Source organism: Chiloscyllium plagiosum, chromosome 19, assembly GCF_004010195.1.
Source record: "Chiloscyllium plagiosum isolate BGI_BamShark_2017 chromosome 19, ASM401019v2, whole genome shotgun sequence".
Lineage (NCBI taxonomy): Eukaryota > Metazoa > Chordata > Chondrichthyes > Orectolobiformes > Hemiscylliidae > Chiloscyllium > Chiloscyllium plagiosum.
In genome coordinates, this window is record NC_057728.1 from 57,359,937 (window position 1) to 57,381,451 (window position 21,515).

At 38.0% G+C, this 21,515-nt stretch overlaps 1 protein-coding gene across 6 annotated transcripts in view; it reads right to left on the reverse strand.

Moving 5' to 3' along the window:
* Positions 1-325: 325 nt before the first annotated feature.
* LOC122559857 (ubiquitin carboxyl-terminal hydrolase 15-like) overlaps positions 326-21,515 on the reverse strand; it is a 107,921-nt gene continuing 86,731 nt past the window's right edge. For 4 of the 6 annotated variants that reach the window (XM_043709978.1, XM_043709977.1, XM_043709980.1 and 1 more), the window contains 9 exons: positions 19,597-19,788; positions 17,121-17,236; positions 12,715-12,993; positions 10,336-10,406; positions 9,329-9,444; positions 8,508-8,657; positions 6,882-6,985; positions 5,019-5,107; positions 326-3,440 (listed from right to left, as the gene is read on the reverse strand). In XM_043709978.1, coding sequence (XP_043565913.1) covers positions 3,261-3,440; positions 5,019-5,107; positions 6,882-6,985; positions 8,508-8,657; positions 9,329-9,444; positions 10,336-10,406; positions 12,715-12,993; positions 17,121-17,236; positions 19,597-19,788 — 1,297 coding nt within the window. In that variant the 3' untranslated portion in view covers positions 326-3,260. Of the gene's footprint in view, positions 3,441-5,018; positions 5,108-6,881; positions 6,986-8,507; positions 8,658-9,328; positions 9,445-10,335; positions 10,407-12,714; positions 12,994-15,995; positions 16,048-17,120; positions 17,237-19,596; positions 19,789-21,515 lie in introns of those variants that run through there. The other 2 variants (XM_043709981.1, XR_006314572.1) reach the window with 2 other exon arrangements.

Here is a 21,515-nt window from a genome sequence, read left to right on the forward strand (position 1 = left end):
GGACAGACAATAAATGCTGGCCAGCCAGCAACTGATGCCCATGTCCCATGAGTGGAAAAAAAACACTTATTAGACCCCAACTGGACTCTTATGTATAGTTCTGGGTTCCACAGTATATTAGCAGAAGTGATTTACAAGAATTGCTCCAGGAATGTAAAACTTCACTTATCAGATTAAAGATGTTGAGCTTGTATTTCTTTGGGGGGGTGGAGTGGAGGGGGTGGGTGGCAGCTGTGAGGAGATCTGATAGAGGTTTTCAAAGTCATGAGCGGACTGGACAGAGTAGATAGGGGAATGCTGTTTGCACTCAAAGAAACAAGAACAAGAGGGCATTGATGCATAATAACGTGCCAACAAAGCAAGGGTGATGTGAGGGAAAAACAAGAACTTTTTCATATCAAGTAGTTCTGACGTGGGATACACTGCCTGGAAAGGTTCAATTGAGACATTCAAGAGGGGATTGGATGATTATTTGGATAGAAATGGTGTCAGGATATGGGGAAAAGGCAGAATAGGAAAAGGTAATAGAAGGTACAATGAGCCAAATGGCTTCCTTCTGCGCTGTAACAATTCAGTGATTCTGAGAAAGTGCACTACAGAAACTCACCAATACTTCACAAACAACACCCTGCAAACTCTCCGCACATTGTCTAGTTGGACAACAGCAACAAAAAGAGCATCACCTGCAAGTTCCTCTCTTTATCTTCACCATCCTGACTTGGAAAATGTAGCCATTCTTTCACTGTTGGTCAAAGTCCTGTGGGTGTACTGATACCAAATGGACTGCCTTCTCCAGGACATTAGGGATTGGTAAGAAATGCCAGCCCACCCAACAACATGCACATAAGACTAAACAAAAAAGGTTTACCCTTTGATCTCTGAATCCTGCAATTTCTACAGTAAAACTTTCTTTTCTCATTTTAAATTATAAATTTGTGCCAATTTTAACCTTCAGAGGCAAATATCTCACCTTCACATAAACTGCATTAAACATTAGGATCTAAATTCTGCATCAATATGATTATACTATTCTTGAAACCCTATAAAACTTACATCTAATAACATCCTTCATGACTTCGTGTCTTTTGTTTTTATTTTTATTCATTGATAAGAATTACAATCATTGAAATAAAATTGCACATGTGTGCAAAGTTTCCACAAATATATTTTAACAATGCTATCCATTTAAGGAAATATTAATTGAGCAAATTGTTTAATGCCAAGTATGAAACTTAGTAAACCTTCACTGAAAACATTTTGTAGTACACTATACCTATCATACCAGTGCAGTTTATATTCCCCAGTAACCAATGACAACTGAGCTTGCAGTAAACTTTACCCAGTTATCAGGACAGAGTGGAGTGGCTAAGGCCTTGCATAACTTTATTGTAAATTTATAAACAAACATGCAAGTTTCAAATGTAAAATCAAATGAAATGAAGTGCAGTCAAACATTTACCTCAGACATGCTGGAGGTTCATGACTTCCATTTTACAAAGTAAAGGGAGAATAAAATAAAAAAAGGGCAAAATTAGACAATAGAACATCAACAATTATCAGCACTAATATCAAGTTACTCTGCAAAGCCATTTTCGACTCATACTTAACTCAACCTGGTCTAACTATAACATCTCAATAAAATAATTTACCAAGTGTGCACTCACAGAGTGAACTTATTTTATACAATACACCATTCAAATCAGTTTATAATGTTTTTTTTGTTTTCATTTAAAAGCAAAGACCATCATTTCCTTTATTGGCAATGGGACACGAAAGCGATCAACTTCATATAGAACAGCAATTTCTTAAGCATTATGCAGCTTCTGCCAATGGCAGTAAGAAACCAAAAAACACATCCTTTGACTTACATCAAATGGAAAGCAGCAGTTCAGAAAAAAAAAATCAAAATCCCACTCTCGGCTGTTGGCATCCTGGCCCCTCAAGTACAGCTCACCAATAAATTCAACTAGGTTTACCCAATAATATATACAATTGTTACTGCAACATGCAAATGATTACTATACACAATTTAATATGCTGTAAGGCTATGGTGAATTCCAAAAAGGAATTAAAACAAAATTAACCCTCTTGCTCACTTGTTCTATTAAATTTGATAATGTAATTCATTGCTATATTGTTGCTTTTGAGCCTAGTTTTAATACAATAACTTAAGAGTTACGAAGATAGTTACATTAGGCCCTGGTCATACACCAAAAGTAAAAGAGTGCAAACCAAGTTTGCTGAACAAATGAAAATTATCCAGCACATCAATTTAATCTATTATGACATTCTATTTTTAACCCTGAGTACTGCAAGCCCATTTGCAGTTTACAAAATACGTTTTCTGTCACAGAATACCTGCAGAAACGACTTTCGGTTCATTTCTAATGCTGCACCTCACAATTATTTGGAAAGTAGAATTGAGAAGTATACGGGGACAGCTGAACATTTCTAAATCTGTTGACTTCTTGAATGAACATAGTTATAATTTCCTTTGTTTCCTTATTTTGGTGCAGAAATGCCACTGCAGTCCTCAAAGGGTTAAAGTAGAGTTGATAAATGTTCGTAGGTAGCACACACACAAGCTTTATTCACTTCCACAATATGGGTCCATTCCACTTAACTTATCTGGAACAGTAACCCATAATACAGGTTAATTGATGATGATCAATGGGAACTTGGAAGTCATTGCATGGCATTTTCAATTGCCAGTTTTGTCTCTCGTCCTCGATTTTGATGGGCTTTACAATGCTTGTTTCGACAAAGATGGCAGGAGCTGTCACTGAATTAGTGATCCATTCTGTTTAAGTGCTCATGTTTGCCATTGCTTAAGCAGGGCACGTACATTGCACACTTTTCTGCTTACTTTAGTTCATGGAACAAAATCCTTACAAAAATAACTAACTTTTTTTGGGAGATGAACTATCACATTTTTAAAAAAGTTGGGAGGAGTGAAGGGAGAACCATTTAATTATTTCTTATATTTAGTGTAAAGAACCAGCGTACATCAGTAAGACAAATAAATTTCATGAATCATATACCGCAATTAGCTTCTAGTTGATTTTCTAATACACTTCAGCTTCAAGTAATTCACTTCAGTCTATCTCATCACGTAAAATCCAAAATGGCTTTTAGCTTGGGCTGATGTAGCACCTCTTTTCCAGATGATGTTTCGCTCTTTATTTGTGGTATGTTTCTAGCTTTCCAGTGCCTGCGGGCAGGAATCTGCATGGGAGAGTTTTGACATGGCACCATTGCTGTCAGTTTGTGTGCATGCAGTTTTCATTTTCTACATCATTCTCATTGCAGTCCTCGTCACTCTCCTGCTGGATGCCTAAAGATGCAGAGGTTTCCTTCTTGGCAATATGATCGTGTGCAAAATAGCCAGTACCACTGATTGTATCTTGTCTCTGGTAGAAGAGGACATAAGCTGCTTTTGACTGTTGGAATGAAAAAGAAAGCAGATTCATTTATTATAAAATGCCTGCTCACATCAAATTCAGTAACCACAATTCCCTGGCCACATTTCAGCAGAACCATTGCCGTTTTGATATTTAACTATTTTACAAAATATAAATGCAAATTCAACCATGTCAAACATTAAACACAATTTTGTTTTATTAGTTCTTGCTTCTTGGAGTTATCTACCTTTAGAAGGAAAGAAATAATCAAGCACTTTTAGCTTTTCAGCTCATGAGTAAGCCATCTAAAGACAAGAATTTTTGTTGGGCAAGGGAATAATGGGAAGAGATTGGGGATGAATACACCAAAATGATAAGAAATATATAATTGGTAGCACAAGTAAATACAAGGAATTGCAGCTGTCTTCAGATAATGCATCAGTGGCTGAATTTTCATTTAATCGTGAAGAGGTCCTGAACTTTTAAATTCAGCCCAGGTATTTAAGTATTAAATTATGATTCAGACAGCTTTGCAAGATCAAGAGTAAATCATATAATCATTAATCTTTTGGACATGCAAGACACACCACCAGGGCGGGTCAGACTTGAAACCAGATCTTCTGGCCTAGAGGAAGGGAAAGTATCACTGTGGCTATTTCAATTGACCTGCTCTGAAATGCACACCCAGAGCAAACATGTCCAGGGCAGCTGGGTCCTGAAACTGGGCCTTCTGACCCAGAGGTTGGGAGACTATCATCGCACCACAAGAGCCCCCAAACTACTCTTAATCAATCTCTTACAACCCACTTCCAGGACAGGTGCACTTAAATTCAGAACCTTCTGACCCAAATTACAGATATTACCACTGCAAAAGATCATTAATCTGTGTAATTATTTTAATTAACCTATTCAGACTTGCAAGAAGATGTGCAGAACAAGTGGGACATGAAGCCAGTGCTCCTGGCCCAGTGATAAGGATGCTAGCACTGCTCCACAAGAGCATCAGGAATTCATTGCATATTAAGTGTTCTTAATTGTATGCAGGTGAGCATTATCTGGTGATTTATTTGAACCCCAACAGACAGATTGAAACAATATTTGTTGTTAGTCTACTTATGTGATGCTATAAAACAACAGAGGATGACTCCAAATCTGAACTTCTCCAATTACAGACTGAAGTATAACAATGAAGGAATAGAGTTTTATTGTGTATGCCATATTTCAAATTAGATGATAAATGTGTCCATGATCTGTCAATGTATATGATTTTTCTTAGTGACCAGGGAAACATTTATTTTTTATTACCTTTAGCACCCTGCTGTATGTAAATTAATACACTGGGCTGCATTACACTTAATTTTCTAGCAAGATTTGTCCTATTATACAATGGTTACACTTAACAGGCAAGATGATGTGATGCTCAAGGGCTTGCAAGATGCCAAATAAATAAGGTTCCTTATTTCTAACAAAGTGTTTGGAGCATCACAAATTTGCACTGTTAGTTAGGTTAAATCAAATTTAAAAAAAAAATACTTTTACAGCTGTCTGTACAAACAGTTATGAATAAAATACTGGTATTCTATTATTGGGAATAGAAGTATTGGAAAAAATACTTGCCACTATTTGGTCTTCTACTGCCGATGAAACACTGGTGTCATCAAAATAGTACCACTTATTGTCGTCTTTGTTCTTGGCAAAGGCTGTGTCTTTTGGATAAAGGCAAATTAGCACAACTGAAGAGAGAAACTGGCTACAAATATTCTGGAATATTTTTGTGTCTATATATTTAACATAATCTTTAGATTTAAATTGTTTGCTTCAATTTCGTTTTTAACAAAGTGCATACCATCTAAAACATCAAAACCCAAGGATCATCACAGGAAAGGCAGCCCAGGCAGCAGGCTCATTATTTTAAAACTTGATAACTGCCACACAAAGGCATTTTGGCACTGAAACAAACTTTTAGTAGTTCAACAAAACATCCAGGATGATGGGTGCAGTTGTAGTCACTTCACCTTTATTTTTTGGTAAAAAATGTTTGAATATTCTTGAAATAAACACAAACTTAGCAGTAAAACGTCTGATACTGAAAGCTGTAGAAAAAAGCTAGCTTTGAAGTAACACTCAAACATGCAGTGCTGTCGCCCACTATGAGCAATCCCTATCACAAAACAGCTTGATATTTTGAGCAATCAATGGCCTAGATCACACAGACAGTAGTGACTCCTGTGGTCTGGGACTTTTGTTGCAACAAGATGTTTAGACCTCTGGTCCAGCAAGAATACAAGTAGTAACCTTCCCAGGAACTGACCTCAACAAAATCAGGCAGGTTTTGGCACTGCTACTGCTTGTGCAACAACTAGGAGGTTTATACAGCACAGTACTAAACAATATCAAAAGCAATTCATCTGAAGCCAAGTGGAAGGTCAAAATAGAGACACCATAGCAAGCCGAAATGTTAATTCTAGTCGATCAACATTCAATATGATAGCTTCAGCACAGACCCAACATTTTATAAGCCAAGCATTTCAACAGAGATCCAACATTAATACCAAACAACAACAAATTGCATTTAATCAGTGCTTTTAATATAGTAGATTAACGTGAAGCACTTGAGGAACAATTATAAAGCAAAGTTTGATACCAAACCACCGAAGGAAAATTTTCAGGAAGCCCAAAACCTTGATTGATGGTTACAGTTTTGTGGTAAATATTAAAGGCGAGAGAGAGGGTCAAGGATGCTTAGGAAGAGAATTTCAGAACTTAAGGCTTGTGCAGCCAAAAATGGCTACCAATGATCCGCAATTAAAATCAGAATTCAAGGGGCCTGAAGTAAAGGAAGGACAGAGTTGGGAGGAGTAAGCTCATGGAGGGATTGGAAATAAAAATGAGAACTTTAAAATCAAAACGTTGACTTACATTTGTTCCTAGTTAAACAATGATCACAGGGGTGATGGGTGAATGGGACTTGGTGCCAGTTAGTACATAGACAGAGTTTTGGATTATCTTATCACTGGTTGTGGAGGAAAGCTAACCAGTAGTGTATTGTAATAGTCAAGTTTACAATGTAACAAAGACACGGATGAGCATTTCGGATGGAGATTTTGAGTTATCCATTCTGCATGTTGGACAATTTTGAAACAGTCAAATGTTCCACCAGTAACCTAGTCAGTTGATTCCAGAGATCCAACAGTCATTTTTGACAGACATCAAGATGATTGCATGATAGTTGCATGTGTTTTGCGTGCAGATCTCTTTCCTCCACTACCCTTCCTGTTGTTGCAATCAGTTCTTTATTTGAGGTAAGCAGCTAATAAAATTTACCTATTGCAAGCAATTGAAACTAGAGAGAGGAAGGTGGAAGCAGATGATTTTAAAACTTGAGCATTTAAAAAAAAAGTTAAGCACATTAAAATTTCATCAGTACAGATCCAATATTCTGGCCTTTGTATAAAAATAATTATAAATTGGAATACTTACAATGTCCTCCACCCATTCCACCATAGTGATTTGAAACAGCAATCAAGTTATATTCACAACGACCAGCATTTGGATTTATAAGAAATTCTGACATATCTAAATCACTAATGAAAACAAAGACACATTATCATTTCCTTATACACAATTCCAAATTATATTCTATTTCAGACATTAGTTCTAAGTTTTAGATAGAATTGTTGCTCACAATACATTGACAGTTCTTATTACCCATCCATTTTTAACTCTTCCCTGTTTAAATATACAAATCTAATGCCTCAAATTAGATGTAATCTAAATATCATCAGTATAAATGAGCAAATTCTACTTTATCTGTGGTTTTGTCAGTAGCATAAGACATAGAAATAGGCCATTTGGCCCATCAAGTCTAGCCTGCCACTCAATAAAATCTGTCTGATCTGATAATCCTTAACTCTACCTCTCTGCCTTTTCCCCATTCCCCTCGATTCCTTTACTGTTAAGAAAAGTTAATATCTGTGAACAAAGTGATTATTGGAGGGGGATAACTAATGAAATTCTATTCCTCTAAACTTTTCTTCTGAGGGGTTTTCATTTTTAATTCATGATCCCCCATCAATCTGAATTCCTTCTCTGTTACTGAGCTCGCTCTCTCTCTCTCTCTCATTGCCCTTCATTAACCAACATGGTCCTGATTTTAACCAGGAGAACATTTGCTTCCCAGTCTTGTCTCTTTCCACGGTGGTAGCTTAGGTCCATTCTCTCATCTCTATCAGCATTCCCTAGCAAGATCCAGTGAATGTAAAAATCAAACAAGTTGATGATTTCCACACTGTAGGGAATCTAATCTAATCTAATGACTGCCATAAACAGTGGCCCAGTATTTTGTGAGAAAGGGAGTAGATGCCTAAACCCGAGACAGCACACCCACAATATCACATAGACATAATAGCAGGGAAACGGACTGTTCATTGTGCCAATATTTATGTTGCAAAAAAGTCACCGTCCGCTCTTTTTCATTTTACATCTCATTCCTTTTGTGCTCATGTGTTTCTAGCTTCTCCTTAAATACACTGATGCAATTAGCCTTATTCTTTGGGGTACAGTGGTCCACAGTCTAATTACTCTATCAGGTATGGAAGTTTGTTTTGAGCTCTTTATATGTTTAGTGACTGTTTCTTATTTACATCCTTTAGATTAGATTAGATTAGATTAGATTCTCTAAGTGTGGAAACAAGCCCTTTGGCACAAAAAGTCCACATCAACCCTCTGACTAATGCACCTAACACTATGGGCAATTTAGCATGGCCAATTCACCTGACCTGCACATCTCTGGGCTGTGGGAGGAAACCCACGCAGACACGGGGAGAATGTGCAAACTCCACACAGAGAGTCACCCAAGGCTGGAATCGAACCTGGGACCCTAGTGCTGAGAGGCAGCAGTGCTAACCACTGAGCCACCGTGCTGCCCTTTGGTTTTATCTCCCGCATAAGGGGAAATGCCTTTATTAAATCAACTCAAACAAAGTGGCAACTTGTTTTACACAGCACAATATCTACTTTTTCATTGGATTTCACAGGACTTCAGTCAAACTCTTTTTAGACAATAATTAGGAGAGCTATGACCAGATTTAACTCACTAAGACCTACCTAATAGGAAAATCAACCAGTGTGTCCAGCTTGTCTCGCCAATAACGACTATAGGAAAATCGCTTCAAATGCACCACCAACACAGGTGGCAATGACCACAAATCTAGTTTTTTGGTGGCTTGCTGATGCTGCTTGCAGTTTGGACAGTACCTGAATAAAAATACAATAAAATTGTATTGAATTTTTTCAAGAAAAAAGCCTTTTCTCTGATCAAGCATACTTAGGACGATGGAAAGGCCTCCTAAATTAGGACATTTTTCAATCTCTGAAATATTCTGAACATTGGGCATTGCACTTGCAGTAAAATCTTCAATACCAATGACTTATAGATTTTAAACATAAATTCTTGAAGAGAAAAACTTCATCCCCACTACAAATAAGTCAACCTTGATATTCAAGAAAACTATACTGTTGGAAACATCTTACACCCCACACGTAAGCAGTGCAATGTGCACAAAACAAAGTACCTTTAATCTTCACAACCAGCTCAAGAAAATTCCAAGAGGAACAATAGCAGTTTTGAAGTTTTATTATGATCATTAACCTTAAAAGCTTCATTCTAATTGAAGCTCTGAAACTGGTTCTGATTAACAGCTTTTCACAGCGCCCATAATTTAAAATTATACCCACTTGGTGCAATCTTTATCATCTGAATTTAGGCACAATTAGCCTTATTTATAGGTTTTCAAACTTTTTTTGATTAGCAATGGTCAAATTCATTATTTGACTGAATAAAACCAGAACTACAAGATTTTAGACAGAATTTACATGCTGGTTTAGAAATTTAAATTCTATCCAAAATATGACTTAAAATTACTTACCATGGGTCCTCTGCACCCAGCTTCTCTTTAGTTGTAAAAAGTTCAATACAATCTTTTAACTTGACAAAAATTTTTTTCTGTGGCCTATATTCCATGCTTTCATGTTTCTCAAAATCCTAAATGGAGAAAAGACAAACATCTCTTAGAGTTGAAAAATTATCGCAGAAAATGTTTGATCCATGACAGTACAAAAATGCTCACACTGCTTGTTACCAATACATTATTTGTTGATATTTTTCCAATGAACAGTTAGTTTCTGAAAAGTACCAGTGGTTTCCCATGACATACCTCTCAGTAAAACAAACTGTGCACATTTTTAAAATATGAAGAACAGATTGTTTCATCATGTTGTGCACCATATTAGATTAGATTACTTACAGTGTGGAAACAGGCCCTTCGGCCCAACAAGTCCACAGTGACCCTCCGAAGAGCAACCCATCCAAACCCATTCTCCTACATTTATCCCTTCACCTTGCACTATGGGCAATTTAGCATGACCAATTCACCTAACCTGCACATTGTGGGAGGAAACCGGTGCACCCTGAGGAAAGCCTCGCAGACACAGGGAGAGTGTGCAAACTCCACACAGACAGTTGCCTGGGGTAGGAATTGAACCCGGGTCTCTGGCCCTGTGAGGCAGCAGTGCTAACCACTGTGCCACCATGCCACCCATACAGTTATTATATAGGTAGGACAGCTACCTTTTTGACTTCTTAAAAAAAATTTGTTGTGGCGACAAAATGTAAGTTTCCTTGGCATGTAGCTTGTGCAGTTGTTTCTAGAGTCATTATCTTAATGTTTGGTTTTGACAGAGAAACTACAATGTGGTTTGATGCCCAAGAAAGGCTAACTACACCTAGATATGGAATATAGTTTATGAAAAAAATGCCTAAAACGGCATTTAAAGGTATCTTTCATCTTTTGTCATGCTAATTTTCTTAACCAAGTTAAAACAACTTGGTCTTTTATAACCATCTTTTCCCTTACATGCCTGGTACATATTTTACCTCTGCTGCATTGTCATCGAAGTATTGCTTCTTTATTTCAGGATCCCAGTCTAATGCTAGATATGTTCGTTCTACAAATGATAAACAGAATATGCCTTAAAAATAAATTCTCGAACAAATCACTTGCAATGCATCAAAAGTTATTTCTTAAATCAAATCAGCTGACCTGGTCCGATATAACACATATAATTCACAAGAGCTCGACAGCTTACTTGGTCAAGGCAGCGGAAAATGAGTGCAACAGAAATTCTCAGGTTTGTGTGACAAGCTATTTTTGACTAACTGATTGTGGGTACAATTCTTTTATCAGTACAGTATATAGATTTAGCCTAGTTACCTACCTGGATTTCAAGAAGGCTTTTGACAAGGTGCCGCTCAGGAGGCTACTGAGTAAGATAAGGGCCCACGGTGTCACAGGCAGGGTGCTAGCATGGATAGAAGCTTGGCTTCTGGCAGAGAGTGGGGATAAAAGGGTCCTTCTCAGGATGGCAGCCGGTGACAAGTGGTATTCCGCAAGGCTCAGTGTTGGGACCACAACCTTTTACTTTGTACATTAACAATCTAGTTGAAGGAACTGAAGGCATTCTGGCTAAGTTTGCAGTTTGATAAAGATACGTAGAGGGACGGGGAGGCTGCAGAAAGATTTGGACAGGTTAGGAGAGTGGGCAAAGAAGTGGCAGATGGAGTACAACATGGGAAAGTGTAAGATCATGCACTTTGGTCGAAAGAAGAGAGGCATGTACTATTTTCTAAAGGAGGAGAAAATTCAGAAGTCTGAAGTGCAAAGATACTTGGAAGTTCAGTCCAGAATTCTCTCAAGGAAAACTTGCAGGTTGAGTCAGTAGTTAGGAAGGCAAATGCAATGATGGCACTTATTTTGAGAAGACTTGAATATTAAAGCAGGGAGGTACATCTGAGGCTCTATAAGGCTCTGGTCAGGTCAGATTTGGAGTATTGTGCACAGTTTTGTACCCCATATCTCAGGAAGGATACACTGGCATGTTCAGAGCAGTTTCATGAGAATGGCCCCAGGAATGAAAAACTTAGCATATGAGGAATTTTTGAGGACTCTGGATTTACACTCAATGGAATATAGAAAGATGAGGATATAATTGAAACATGCAGAACACTGAATGGTCTGGACAGAGTAGATGTTGGGAAGATGTTTCTATTGGTCGGAGAGACTAGGACTCGAGGACGCAGCCTTAGAATAAAGGCAAGACCGTTTAGAATGGAGATAAGGAGGAACTTCTTCAGCTGGAGAGTGGTGAATCTATGGAATTCATTGCCATAGAAGGCTGTGGAATCCAGATCATTGAGTATATTTAAGACTGAGATAGATAGATTTTTGAGCATCAAGAGAATCAAAGGTTATGGGGAGAAAGCAGAAGAAAGGGGTTGGGAAACTGATAAGCCATGGTTGAATGGCGGAGCAGATTCAAAGGGCTGAATGGAGCTGATTCAAAGGGCTAATTCCTGCTCCTGTGTCTTACTGCCTTACTATCACCATTTATTTAATCTTACAGCTATTCCATACACGAATGTTGGATGGCTGGTTAATTATATCTGTTGCCTCAAATTAGGTTCAAGCATCAGTCAAAACTTGAATTTAGCACTTAGTTTAAAAACTGACTTCTTGACATGGACAATCATATCTGACCAAAGCATACACCCAAGTGGGGAATCAGAAACTTTGAGTTTGGGATAAGATATTTCTTAAAGATTTTTGATTAAAAATATATCAACAATATTTAAAGCTTAGTTTAATTTGCTTTTAAAAAAACTCAATTTTGAATGAATCGTTTACTCCAGAAAAGCTCATCAAACAATTAAAACCTGAATCTGCTTGTTGCTAGGCAAAGCAGAAAAAGGAACATTTTTTATGCTACAATTCATTTGTGCCGCATAGTTTATGAGATGAAACATGAAAACTGGCCATCAAGGCCAGGGATCAGATGACTATGAACTCAGTTGGAGCAGAATCATAGAAAAATACCTAATAGGATATAAACAGAAATAAGTTTCTGTTCAATCATACTTTCCCACTGTCCTTCTAAAATATACTGCATTATAATTCCTGCAGCGGTGGGGCCAAAGGCAGTGGAAGTAAAATAGTTTGCTTCAGAAATGTCTCATTGCTGTAATCAGTGCTGCTACACAGCAATGACATGATGCTTTGCTTCTTGACTTCTCAGCTCACGGATAGCTGACACCCCAAAGCAACATGGCTCCTGTGGAAGTGCCAGGTGAATGGAGGAATTTAGGGCTATGTTCAGGTTTGATACAAACTAGCTGGTTGGCAGCAACATGCGATAAGCTGCTGGGTGACATACTTATTACAGTGTATTGAAGAGGAAGGATTTCAACTATAATATTTACCATCAAGTCTGATTTGTCTGCTGTCTTCAAATCGGATTTGCCTGTCGTCCTTGACATAATTGATATCTGTATTTCCTAAATTATTGAACTGGAATGTAAAGAGTTGTTTTTTATGTCCCTGGAACAGCTGGACTTTACAGGGGTCTTCAGTGCAGATACCATTTTCAGAATCTTCATTATCGCCTCCAACAGAGTCCTCTGATTGGCTGTTCTCATTCTCAGAAGGTAGTTCTTGATCTTGACTGGATTCATCATCTTGTTCATCTGTCTCCATTTCACCTGCTCAGAAGAGTTCACAGCAAAAAATCATTAGAATGATCTTCCTTTTAGAGCCTCATATCTAATCACCATTTAAAGATAAGCTGTAATGTGGCCTATTTACCATGAAGCTCTCAACTATCAATATTGAAAAGAAAGCCCCAATTGAGAAAGGTTTGAAATTATCAAAAATAGCCCTAAGATGCACTTTAAAGAAAACAAAAGATTCTGAAGATAGAATTCTCCACTAAAGAATTTTGAAACTGCAGCCAAGATGTTGACTTTATTTTGGGCAGAGGTGGCAAGGGAAAGAAGAATTTTACAACCATCCTTCCTATTCTAATTACCTTTGATAGGTTTTCACTAAAGTTCCATTATTATCTGCAAAGGAGTTTAACCAAAATGATTAATCCCCATTTTGAAGAATTATTTTGCAACAGCATTTAAAAAAATAGGGCAAGTCAGTGTGGTTCAGTATCCACTGAGACAATTACCAAATTTGTCAAAGCAAATTAGCAAATAATGATCTCTATTGAATGACTTGTGCCACAGACATTTTCTCTCTCGAAGGAAATAATAGAGAGGAATTAGTTTGATCGTAAGTACAGAGAACATATGTAAATATGCATGTATACATGCTTCCACTGTGTGAAGACTGATTAGAAATATGTATTCAAATAGGTCATTTTGGCCTTTTTTAAAATAAGTTATTGAAGCAGCTAACTAATAGCTTATAAATTATTTTCTGATAAAGCATTAAGAAAGCTAAACAAAAAGCCAATTCCTTTATAACTGTTTAAAATGAAGTTAATCCATTATTGTTTCAACCCCTCCGGTTTAAATATTTTTATTGGTATATGGGTGTAGTGATACAAGGGAGAGACAACTTACAAAGGTAACTTATCAGATATGCGAGGTACTTATTTAATCCAATTACATAAAACTATATTTTATACAACTATTCAGCTTCTAAGCATTTGCTGTTGCAATATGATAATTAAAATAGCCTTTTAGAACCCCATCTAAATACAAAGTGAAAAAGAGAGACAGTGATGCTATTTTGACATAAAACATAGGAGCAGGAGGCGGCCATTTGGCCCATCGGGTTTGCTCCACTATTCAATGAGATAATGGTTGATCCGATTATCCTCACTTCCAAAAGGAAGGAGTGTTAATAGCAGATTTCCCATTTTTTCTCTTTCATTTGTTGCATTTAAATCATTCTAAATGGTAGGTTACTTTGCATGATCTTGAAGTACTTCAGTATTTCATGAAAATACCTCAGTCATTATAAGGGATTACCTTTGCAGATTAAGTCTGAATAATCTGACAGATATCTCCACTCAATTAAAAAAAAGTCAAAAACAGCATTCAGCATTGGAAGGGCCACTTATGAAATGCTTTTAAGCCACTGACGTTGTACAATAATATTTATTACAATGCATACATATATTTGCCATTCCAGTTGCTGTTTTATAAATGAATCAATAATTTGATTGAAATAGGCCTCTAAATTTTACTGATGCGGCAATTTATTGTGCTGAAGGGGTGCAATAACATAAACGGAGAATACTTATTGGCACTGTTTGTGAACTCATAATGAGGAATTAGAAAATGAAGACCAAAAGAATGGAGAAAGTTAGTTTTTCTAAAAATAAAAAGATTGTTAGGATTGGAATGCTCCATCATCCAACAATACATACCAGGTTGCAAAAGGAAAGTGAATCAATGTAAGTGACAAATGGAGAAGAACGTGAGGAAAGAAATGATTAAAAACTGCTTTGGTAACTTCTTTCAAATATGAAATCATGGCATGTGAATTGCGCCTAACAAGATGCTTGGGTAGCTTGGTTGTTGAACAAAGTTCCAGACTACCTTACTGGAAAGGTGGTACATAACAGCTACACATGTAAGCAATGACCAGGCAGCTGTACTGACCATAGACTGACTGATTTTGTAAATGATTATACTGAAAAATTTAGTAAAACTTTGATTTAGTTCCAAGATAGAATGAAGCTGGGGACCTAGAAGATTGCTAACTGGCATTTCATCTAAATAAAAAACCCATATTCATGTTGGAATCCATATGGAGTCATTGTGGGATCAGATTGCATGTGCTCCAAAAACCACTGAATCTGTCATACATGGGCAATCTGCAAGAATCTGACAGAGAGCAGCGAGATAGGTTTATAATGTTCACTACACAAAACGTGGGCAGAAGCCCATGCACAGATTGAAGACATCGAATTTGAGACGGCTTAAATGAACCTTGAAAGTTCCCTTTGCTTTGCTTAAAGGGGATGATATCAAATTTGTCCCTTACTGTAAAAACCAGTTCAGGCAGTTGAACCTATCCAGCTGGCACAGGAAAAAGGAGAGAAAACATTTGGACTGATTGAGGTGAATAATGAAGCGTCCACTAAGGGGCAGAGTAATCTATCATTGTGCAAGGGAAGTCTCAGTCATTCTAAGAACTATATGGGAATCTTTTCTGCAAATTAAGAAATTTGCAAAATGAATTAGAGGTTAGTTAATGCTGCTTTCAGTTTGTTTATTACAGTGATACTTATGAGAAACTGAATTCTTGCCATGTGATCACTTTAATCATTCACTGAAAGTTTGGATTTGAAAAAAACTCAAGTCTTTGCGGGGATCATAGCAAGCTGTCTCAGGGAACTGACAGAAGTCAAACTTCCTGTTGTACTGTAAAGTTTAATGAGTTGGAATTAAGGGAGATAGTTTAGACTGGCAATGAAATATTCCAGCAGAACACCTCCACTCACCAAACAAACATTAGTTTCAAACAGACAGACATGTCTTAACAAAGAAACTGTCTAGAAATAAATTTTAAAATGGTCTGGCCCAAATCTCCAGCCCCTATTGAGAGAAACAAAATTCACTGAGTGATACAAAACAAGATTCATTTAACTTACCTACAATTCTGAATGTGATAAAGCTGCCTTTTTAAAAACACGTTAGCAAATGCCAATAATTTAATTCTGAATCTTATTTATTTCACTTGCCTGTAGATCTAATCAGCCTAAATAATCAGTCAGGATTACACCATTTGACAGCCTGAATGGTACATGGATAGAAACAGAAAAGTATCAATCATGGGTAAAATTTGTCTTCTTTTGATGTAACATTTATTGGAACTTTTGGTTCTGCAATTTTGGTATCAAATACAGATTATAAACTAAAATGATACCAGTGTTCTAAAGTTGCCTTTGTTTAAAAAGAGTTACAAAGTCTGACTACAACAACATAATCCTAGCTAACCTTCCATATTCCAACCTCAGTGTAAAAATCACTCAAACTCTGCTGCCCATTTCCTAAATTGTACAAACTTCCATTCACCCCTCACATCTATGCTTGCTGATCTATATTATCTCTTGGTTATGCAATGCTTTGATTTGATTTCCAAATCCCTCAAAGGGCTTATCCCTCTCCTATAGAATCAGAGAAAATAGGAGGAAGTGTAGGCCATTTGGTCCTTCAAGCCGAGCCTGCCATTCATTACGATCATGGCTGATTACCCAACTCAGTACCCTGTTCCCACTTTCTTCCATATCTTTTGATCCCTTTAGTCCAGAAACCAAACCAAACTGCTTCTTGAAAACATTAAGTGTTTTGGCCTCCACTGCTTTTTGTGTCAAAGAATCCCACTCTCTGGGTAAAGATGTTACTCCTCATCTCAGTCCAAAATAGCCTACCCTATAACCTTAGAATGTGACATAACAACATAAAACAAAGAACTGTGGATGCTGGAGATCTGAAATAGAAATAGTTCTCTAATATATTCCAACCTCTCAATTCTCCAATATTTTATTCCTCCAACTCTAGCATCAGGTGTACCCTTGATATTTAAAGGTGCACCAGTGGAGGGCTCACCTTCAACAGTCAAGACCCAAAATTCTGGAACTCTTCTCCCAAACGGCCTGCAATTCCACCTCTCTATCCTCCTGTAAAATACCTTTAAACCAACCACTTTGACTAATCTTTTAGTCAGCTTCCCTGATAACACAATGAAAAGCCTCACAACGTTTTATTTTACACAAGGTGGTATATAAAGTAAAATATTTTTTACTTGAGCACAGATTGATTTCTTGCAAGTACTATGACTAAAGTTAGAAACACTTGAGTCTTACTTGGAGATCCCTCCTCATGTACACCATTTTGCCCATTGCCATTGATACCAAGGTCTTTGGAAAAACGAAGATTTTCTTCTTCTTCTTCATTTTCATTACAGGTTCTAACATAACGGCTGGAATCAAAACAGAGGAACCAAAAAAAATTTCAGAAACATTTTATTTATTCCTGATGAATATATTTGCAGCTAAAGAATGCAAAAAAACATCTTAGTTTGAATTTGTTCGGATATGTTATGATTCTCAAAGAAAATCTCCCTCTTTAAACCTCTTACACCCCTAAGAAACTGAAATGTTTCAGATTCTATGATTAATTGTATTGCTGGATAAACTACACTCAATGAAATATTTTTGACAGCAATCATTCTAATCAAATTCCACATCTAATTGGTTAATTTCTGCTGGATGGAAGTTCAGATGCAGCTTAAATACCCAATGTAAATTGAAAGAGTGATAGCTCAAATGTATATCACCTAACACAAAATGAAAAAGAAAAGTTGTTGAAATTTGAAATAAAAAGCAGAAAATACAGGGAAAGCTACACAAAGAAAGGACAAATTAACATTTCAGGCGTGGATGTAGGTTTGCTCGTCGAGCTGGAAGGTTAGTTTTCAGACATTTCATCACCATACTAGGTAACATCTTCAGTGAGCCTCCGGATGAAGCATTGGTGGTGTAGCCCACTTTATGTTTGTATGTTTGGGTTGCGTTGGGTTGATGTCATTTCCTGTGGTGACATAATTTCCTATGGTGATTTCATTTCCCATTCTTTTTCTCAGGGGTTGGATCTAAGTCAATGTGTTTGTTGATAGAGTTCCGGTTGGAATGCCATGCTTCTCGGAATTCTCGTCCATGTCTCAGTTTGGCTTGTCCTAAGATAGACATGTTGTCCCAGTCGAAGTGGCATCCTTCCTCATCCGTACCTAAGAATACTTGTGAGTGTGTTTCAGGTATGTTTGAGTCCTGCTGAATTAGTTACTATGGCAATCATGTCTTTAGCTATCTAGGTCATCAAGCCTGAAATTCAGGACCCCTACCCACTGTTTCACTCCAACTATGTAATGCGTCTCAAACTACTTTAACCAGGCACCTGCCTGACTATCTAATCTGGCTTTTTATCTGATATTGTCCGATTGCACAGATGATGATAGGATATGGTAGGGGGATGAGCTAAGAATAGTTCACAGGTCAGTGCGACATTGAGGGCCGAAGGGCCTGTTCTGCGCTGTACTGTTCTATGCACTCCTGCAAAGCACCCTCAGATGCACTTGTGACTGAAGGGTTCATATCCAAACCGTAAAATGTTTTCTACACCATCTTTGATTTGTAGTACTTTTACTTTACCAAACATTTCCCACAAGCAATGTTGCGCCTGGGGATTTCCTCCGGTTGCCTCCCACAGTCCAAAGATGTGCTGGTCAGGTGAATTGGCCATGTTAAATTGCCCATAGCGTGAGGTGCATTAGTCAGAGGGAAATGGGTCTGGGTGGATTACTCCGGAGAGTCGGTGTGGACTTGTTCGGCCGAAGGGCCTGTTTCCACACTGTTGGGAATTTAATCTATTCTAAAATTTACCAACTTCAGTCCCAGAATTCAAGTACAACTGCGTGTGCCATTACAAGCTCCTACAAATAAGCACATTCTGTTTATTAAATGCCTTAGAGATGTCTGTTTGCACTTTGCCATGGCAGAAGATCCATCTATAGCTTATCTATTCGATCACAGGAGAGGCAAGATTAGTAATAACACAATAAATGCAATGCCTTGAAGTACAGCACGCATCACTTGGAAGCATGCTGGAGGCATATCTAACTGAGGCATTCAACAAAGTACTGGATGACTATTTGAATTAAAGTAATGTGCAAGGGTATGGAGAAAATAAAAATTGGCAATAGGTAATTATATTAATTTAATGAGCAGCTGCAGACACATTGGACAGAATGGGCTTCTGCTACACTTGGGATTTTGACTGCAGAAAAAAGCATATGAGTATGTAGATGAAGCATACTTGAAAGCTTAAATATTTCTAGTTTACTCTAGTAATGACATTTCAAAAGTGCTTCACCGTTTGTGCTTTGGGGTGTCCTGCATTTGTAAAACGTGCCACAAATGCAAATCTTTCACTTCTTTTTAATCTTCCTAGAAATTATACTGTCTGATTTATCTAGTTAGGTGAGTCATGGCATTGGCTGGCACTAAAAGATAAAGATCTGCATGTTCATATTTGGTTATTTTTCTTGGCTACCAGAAATCTACTTCATTTCGGAGCTCAAGTTTATTTATAGACTTAATCAAGCCCATCAAAGGATAAACAGAAACAAAAGTGACCTATAGGACAATATCCACCTAAATTAGTCTCATAATACTGTTCTCATCTTTAATCAAGTGGAAAGCCAAAACAAGTATTGAAGACTGTGTTGTTATGATAGACAAATAGAAACGCTCTGAATAATGCAATCAATGATCAGATACTTACCACATTTTCATCAGTAATAGGTTATAAAGCTTTTCTTCAGTTATGTTTCTGGGCACAGATATCATAAAGGGCTGTCCAAACAAGCATACATTACTGTGATGGCCATAGGTAGGCTGCCGATACTTCTCACGTAAATATACCGGAATCACAACATTGTCTGTGTCATCTGTCCTATTGCCAGTTACTTCAAAACTGCAACAGAAAAAAGTAGAGCAATATTCATAACTGTTCGACAGAAATCACTGTTCTTTTTAACAAAGTTACCATTTAATCACTTGTAAAAACTTGAAATGGCCCATAGTTAATCGTAGTTGAACAAATGAATAGTTAGCTCCTTGACAAAGCAGCAGCAGCCTTAAAATGGATGAAGCTACTGAAAGAACTTAACAAAATGATGTTAAAAATCACACAACACTAGGTTATAGTCCAACAGGTTTAATTGGAAGCACACTAGCTTTCGGAGCGACGCTCCTTCATCAGGTGATTGTGGAGGGCTCGATCGTAACACAGAATTTATAGCAAAAATTTACAGTGTGATGTAACTGAAATTATACATTGAAAAATTGATTGTCTGTTAAGCCTTTCATCTGTCAGAGTACAGTGAAAGTTTCACTTTTTTCATGTTTAAATCACAAAACCTTTTTTTACGTTGCATTCTCAGGTTAGCTGTTAACAATGGTGATAGCCAGACAATATGTTGAAGGTGTTGGCCCCCTGTGTTCTCTGTCTATGCCATGATGTTTAGATTGATTCTAATCTAAAAAGTGAGATAACAGAGTTTTACATAAATTCATGCAGTTTTTGAGCTCAGAGTTCTACATGAATGCGCAAAGTACAATGTAACTCTGCAAGTACAAATTCACCCCACAAAATGTGTGCATGTGGGTCTTTGTCTGTGTGTGCGTGTCTGTCTGGGGTGGGGGGTTATGAGTGTGAGAAAGTGTGTGTGTGTAGTGAGTGCAGAGTGTCTTAAGTCTGTGAGGGGGTGCATGTGTGAATGTGTGTGTCTATAAGGGTGTGTGTGGGTGTCTGTGTGTGCGTCTGTGTGTTCCTGTGTATGTGAGAGTGTGTGTGTGTGTGTGTGTGTGTGTAGGAATATCTGTGTGTGTGGTAGTGCAATGGTGGTCACCTGTAATGTGATATGAACCCAAGGTTCCGGTTGAGGCCCTCCCTATGGGTACCGAACTTAGCTATCAGCCTCTGCTCGGCCACTTTTCTCTGCTGCCTGTCCCAAAGTCCACTTGGAGGGTGGTCACCCGAAGGTCCAAGGCTGAATGTCCTGGACCACTGAAGTGTTCCCCAACTGGGAGGGAACTCTCCTGTCTGTTGATTGTTGTGCGGTGCCCATTCATCCGTTGTCGTAGCCTTTGGTCGGCTTCCCCAATGTACCATGTCTCCGGCCATCCTTGCCTGCAACGTATAAGATAGACGATATTGGCTGAGTCACATGAGTACCTGACACGCTGCAAGTCAGGTACTATTACGCGTGGGAACATCTCCCACCTTGTACATGGCAGGTACTCATGTGACTCAGCCAACGTTGTCTATCTTATATGTTGCAGGCAAGGATGTCTGGAGGCATGGTACATTGGGGAAACCGAGCAAAGGCTACGACAACGGATGAATGGGCACCGCACAACAATCAACAGACAGGAGGGTTCCCTCCCAGTTGGGGAACTCTTCAGTGGTCCAGGACATTCAGCCTCGGACCTTCGGGTGACCATCCTCCAAGGTGGACTTCGGGACAGGCAGCAGAGAAAAGTGGCCGAACAGAGGCTGATAGCTAAGTTCGGTACCCATAGGGAGGGCCTCAACCGGGACCTTGGGTTCATGTCACATTACAGGTGATCATCATTGCACTACACACACACACAGATACTCCTACACACACACACTCACACACACACAGGCACTCCTAT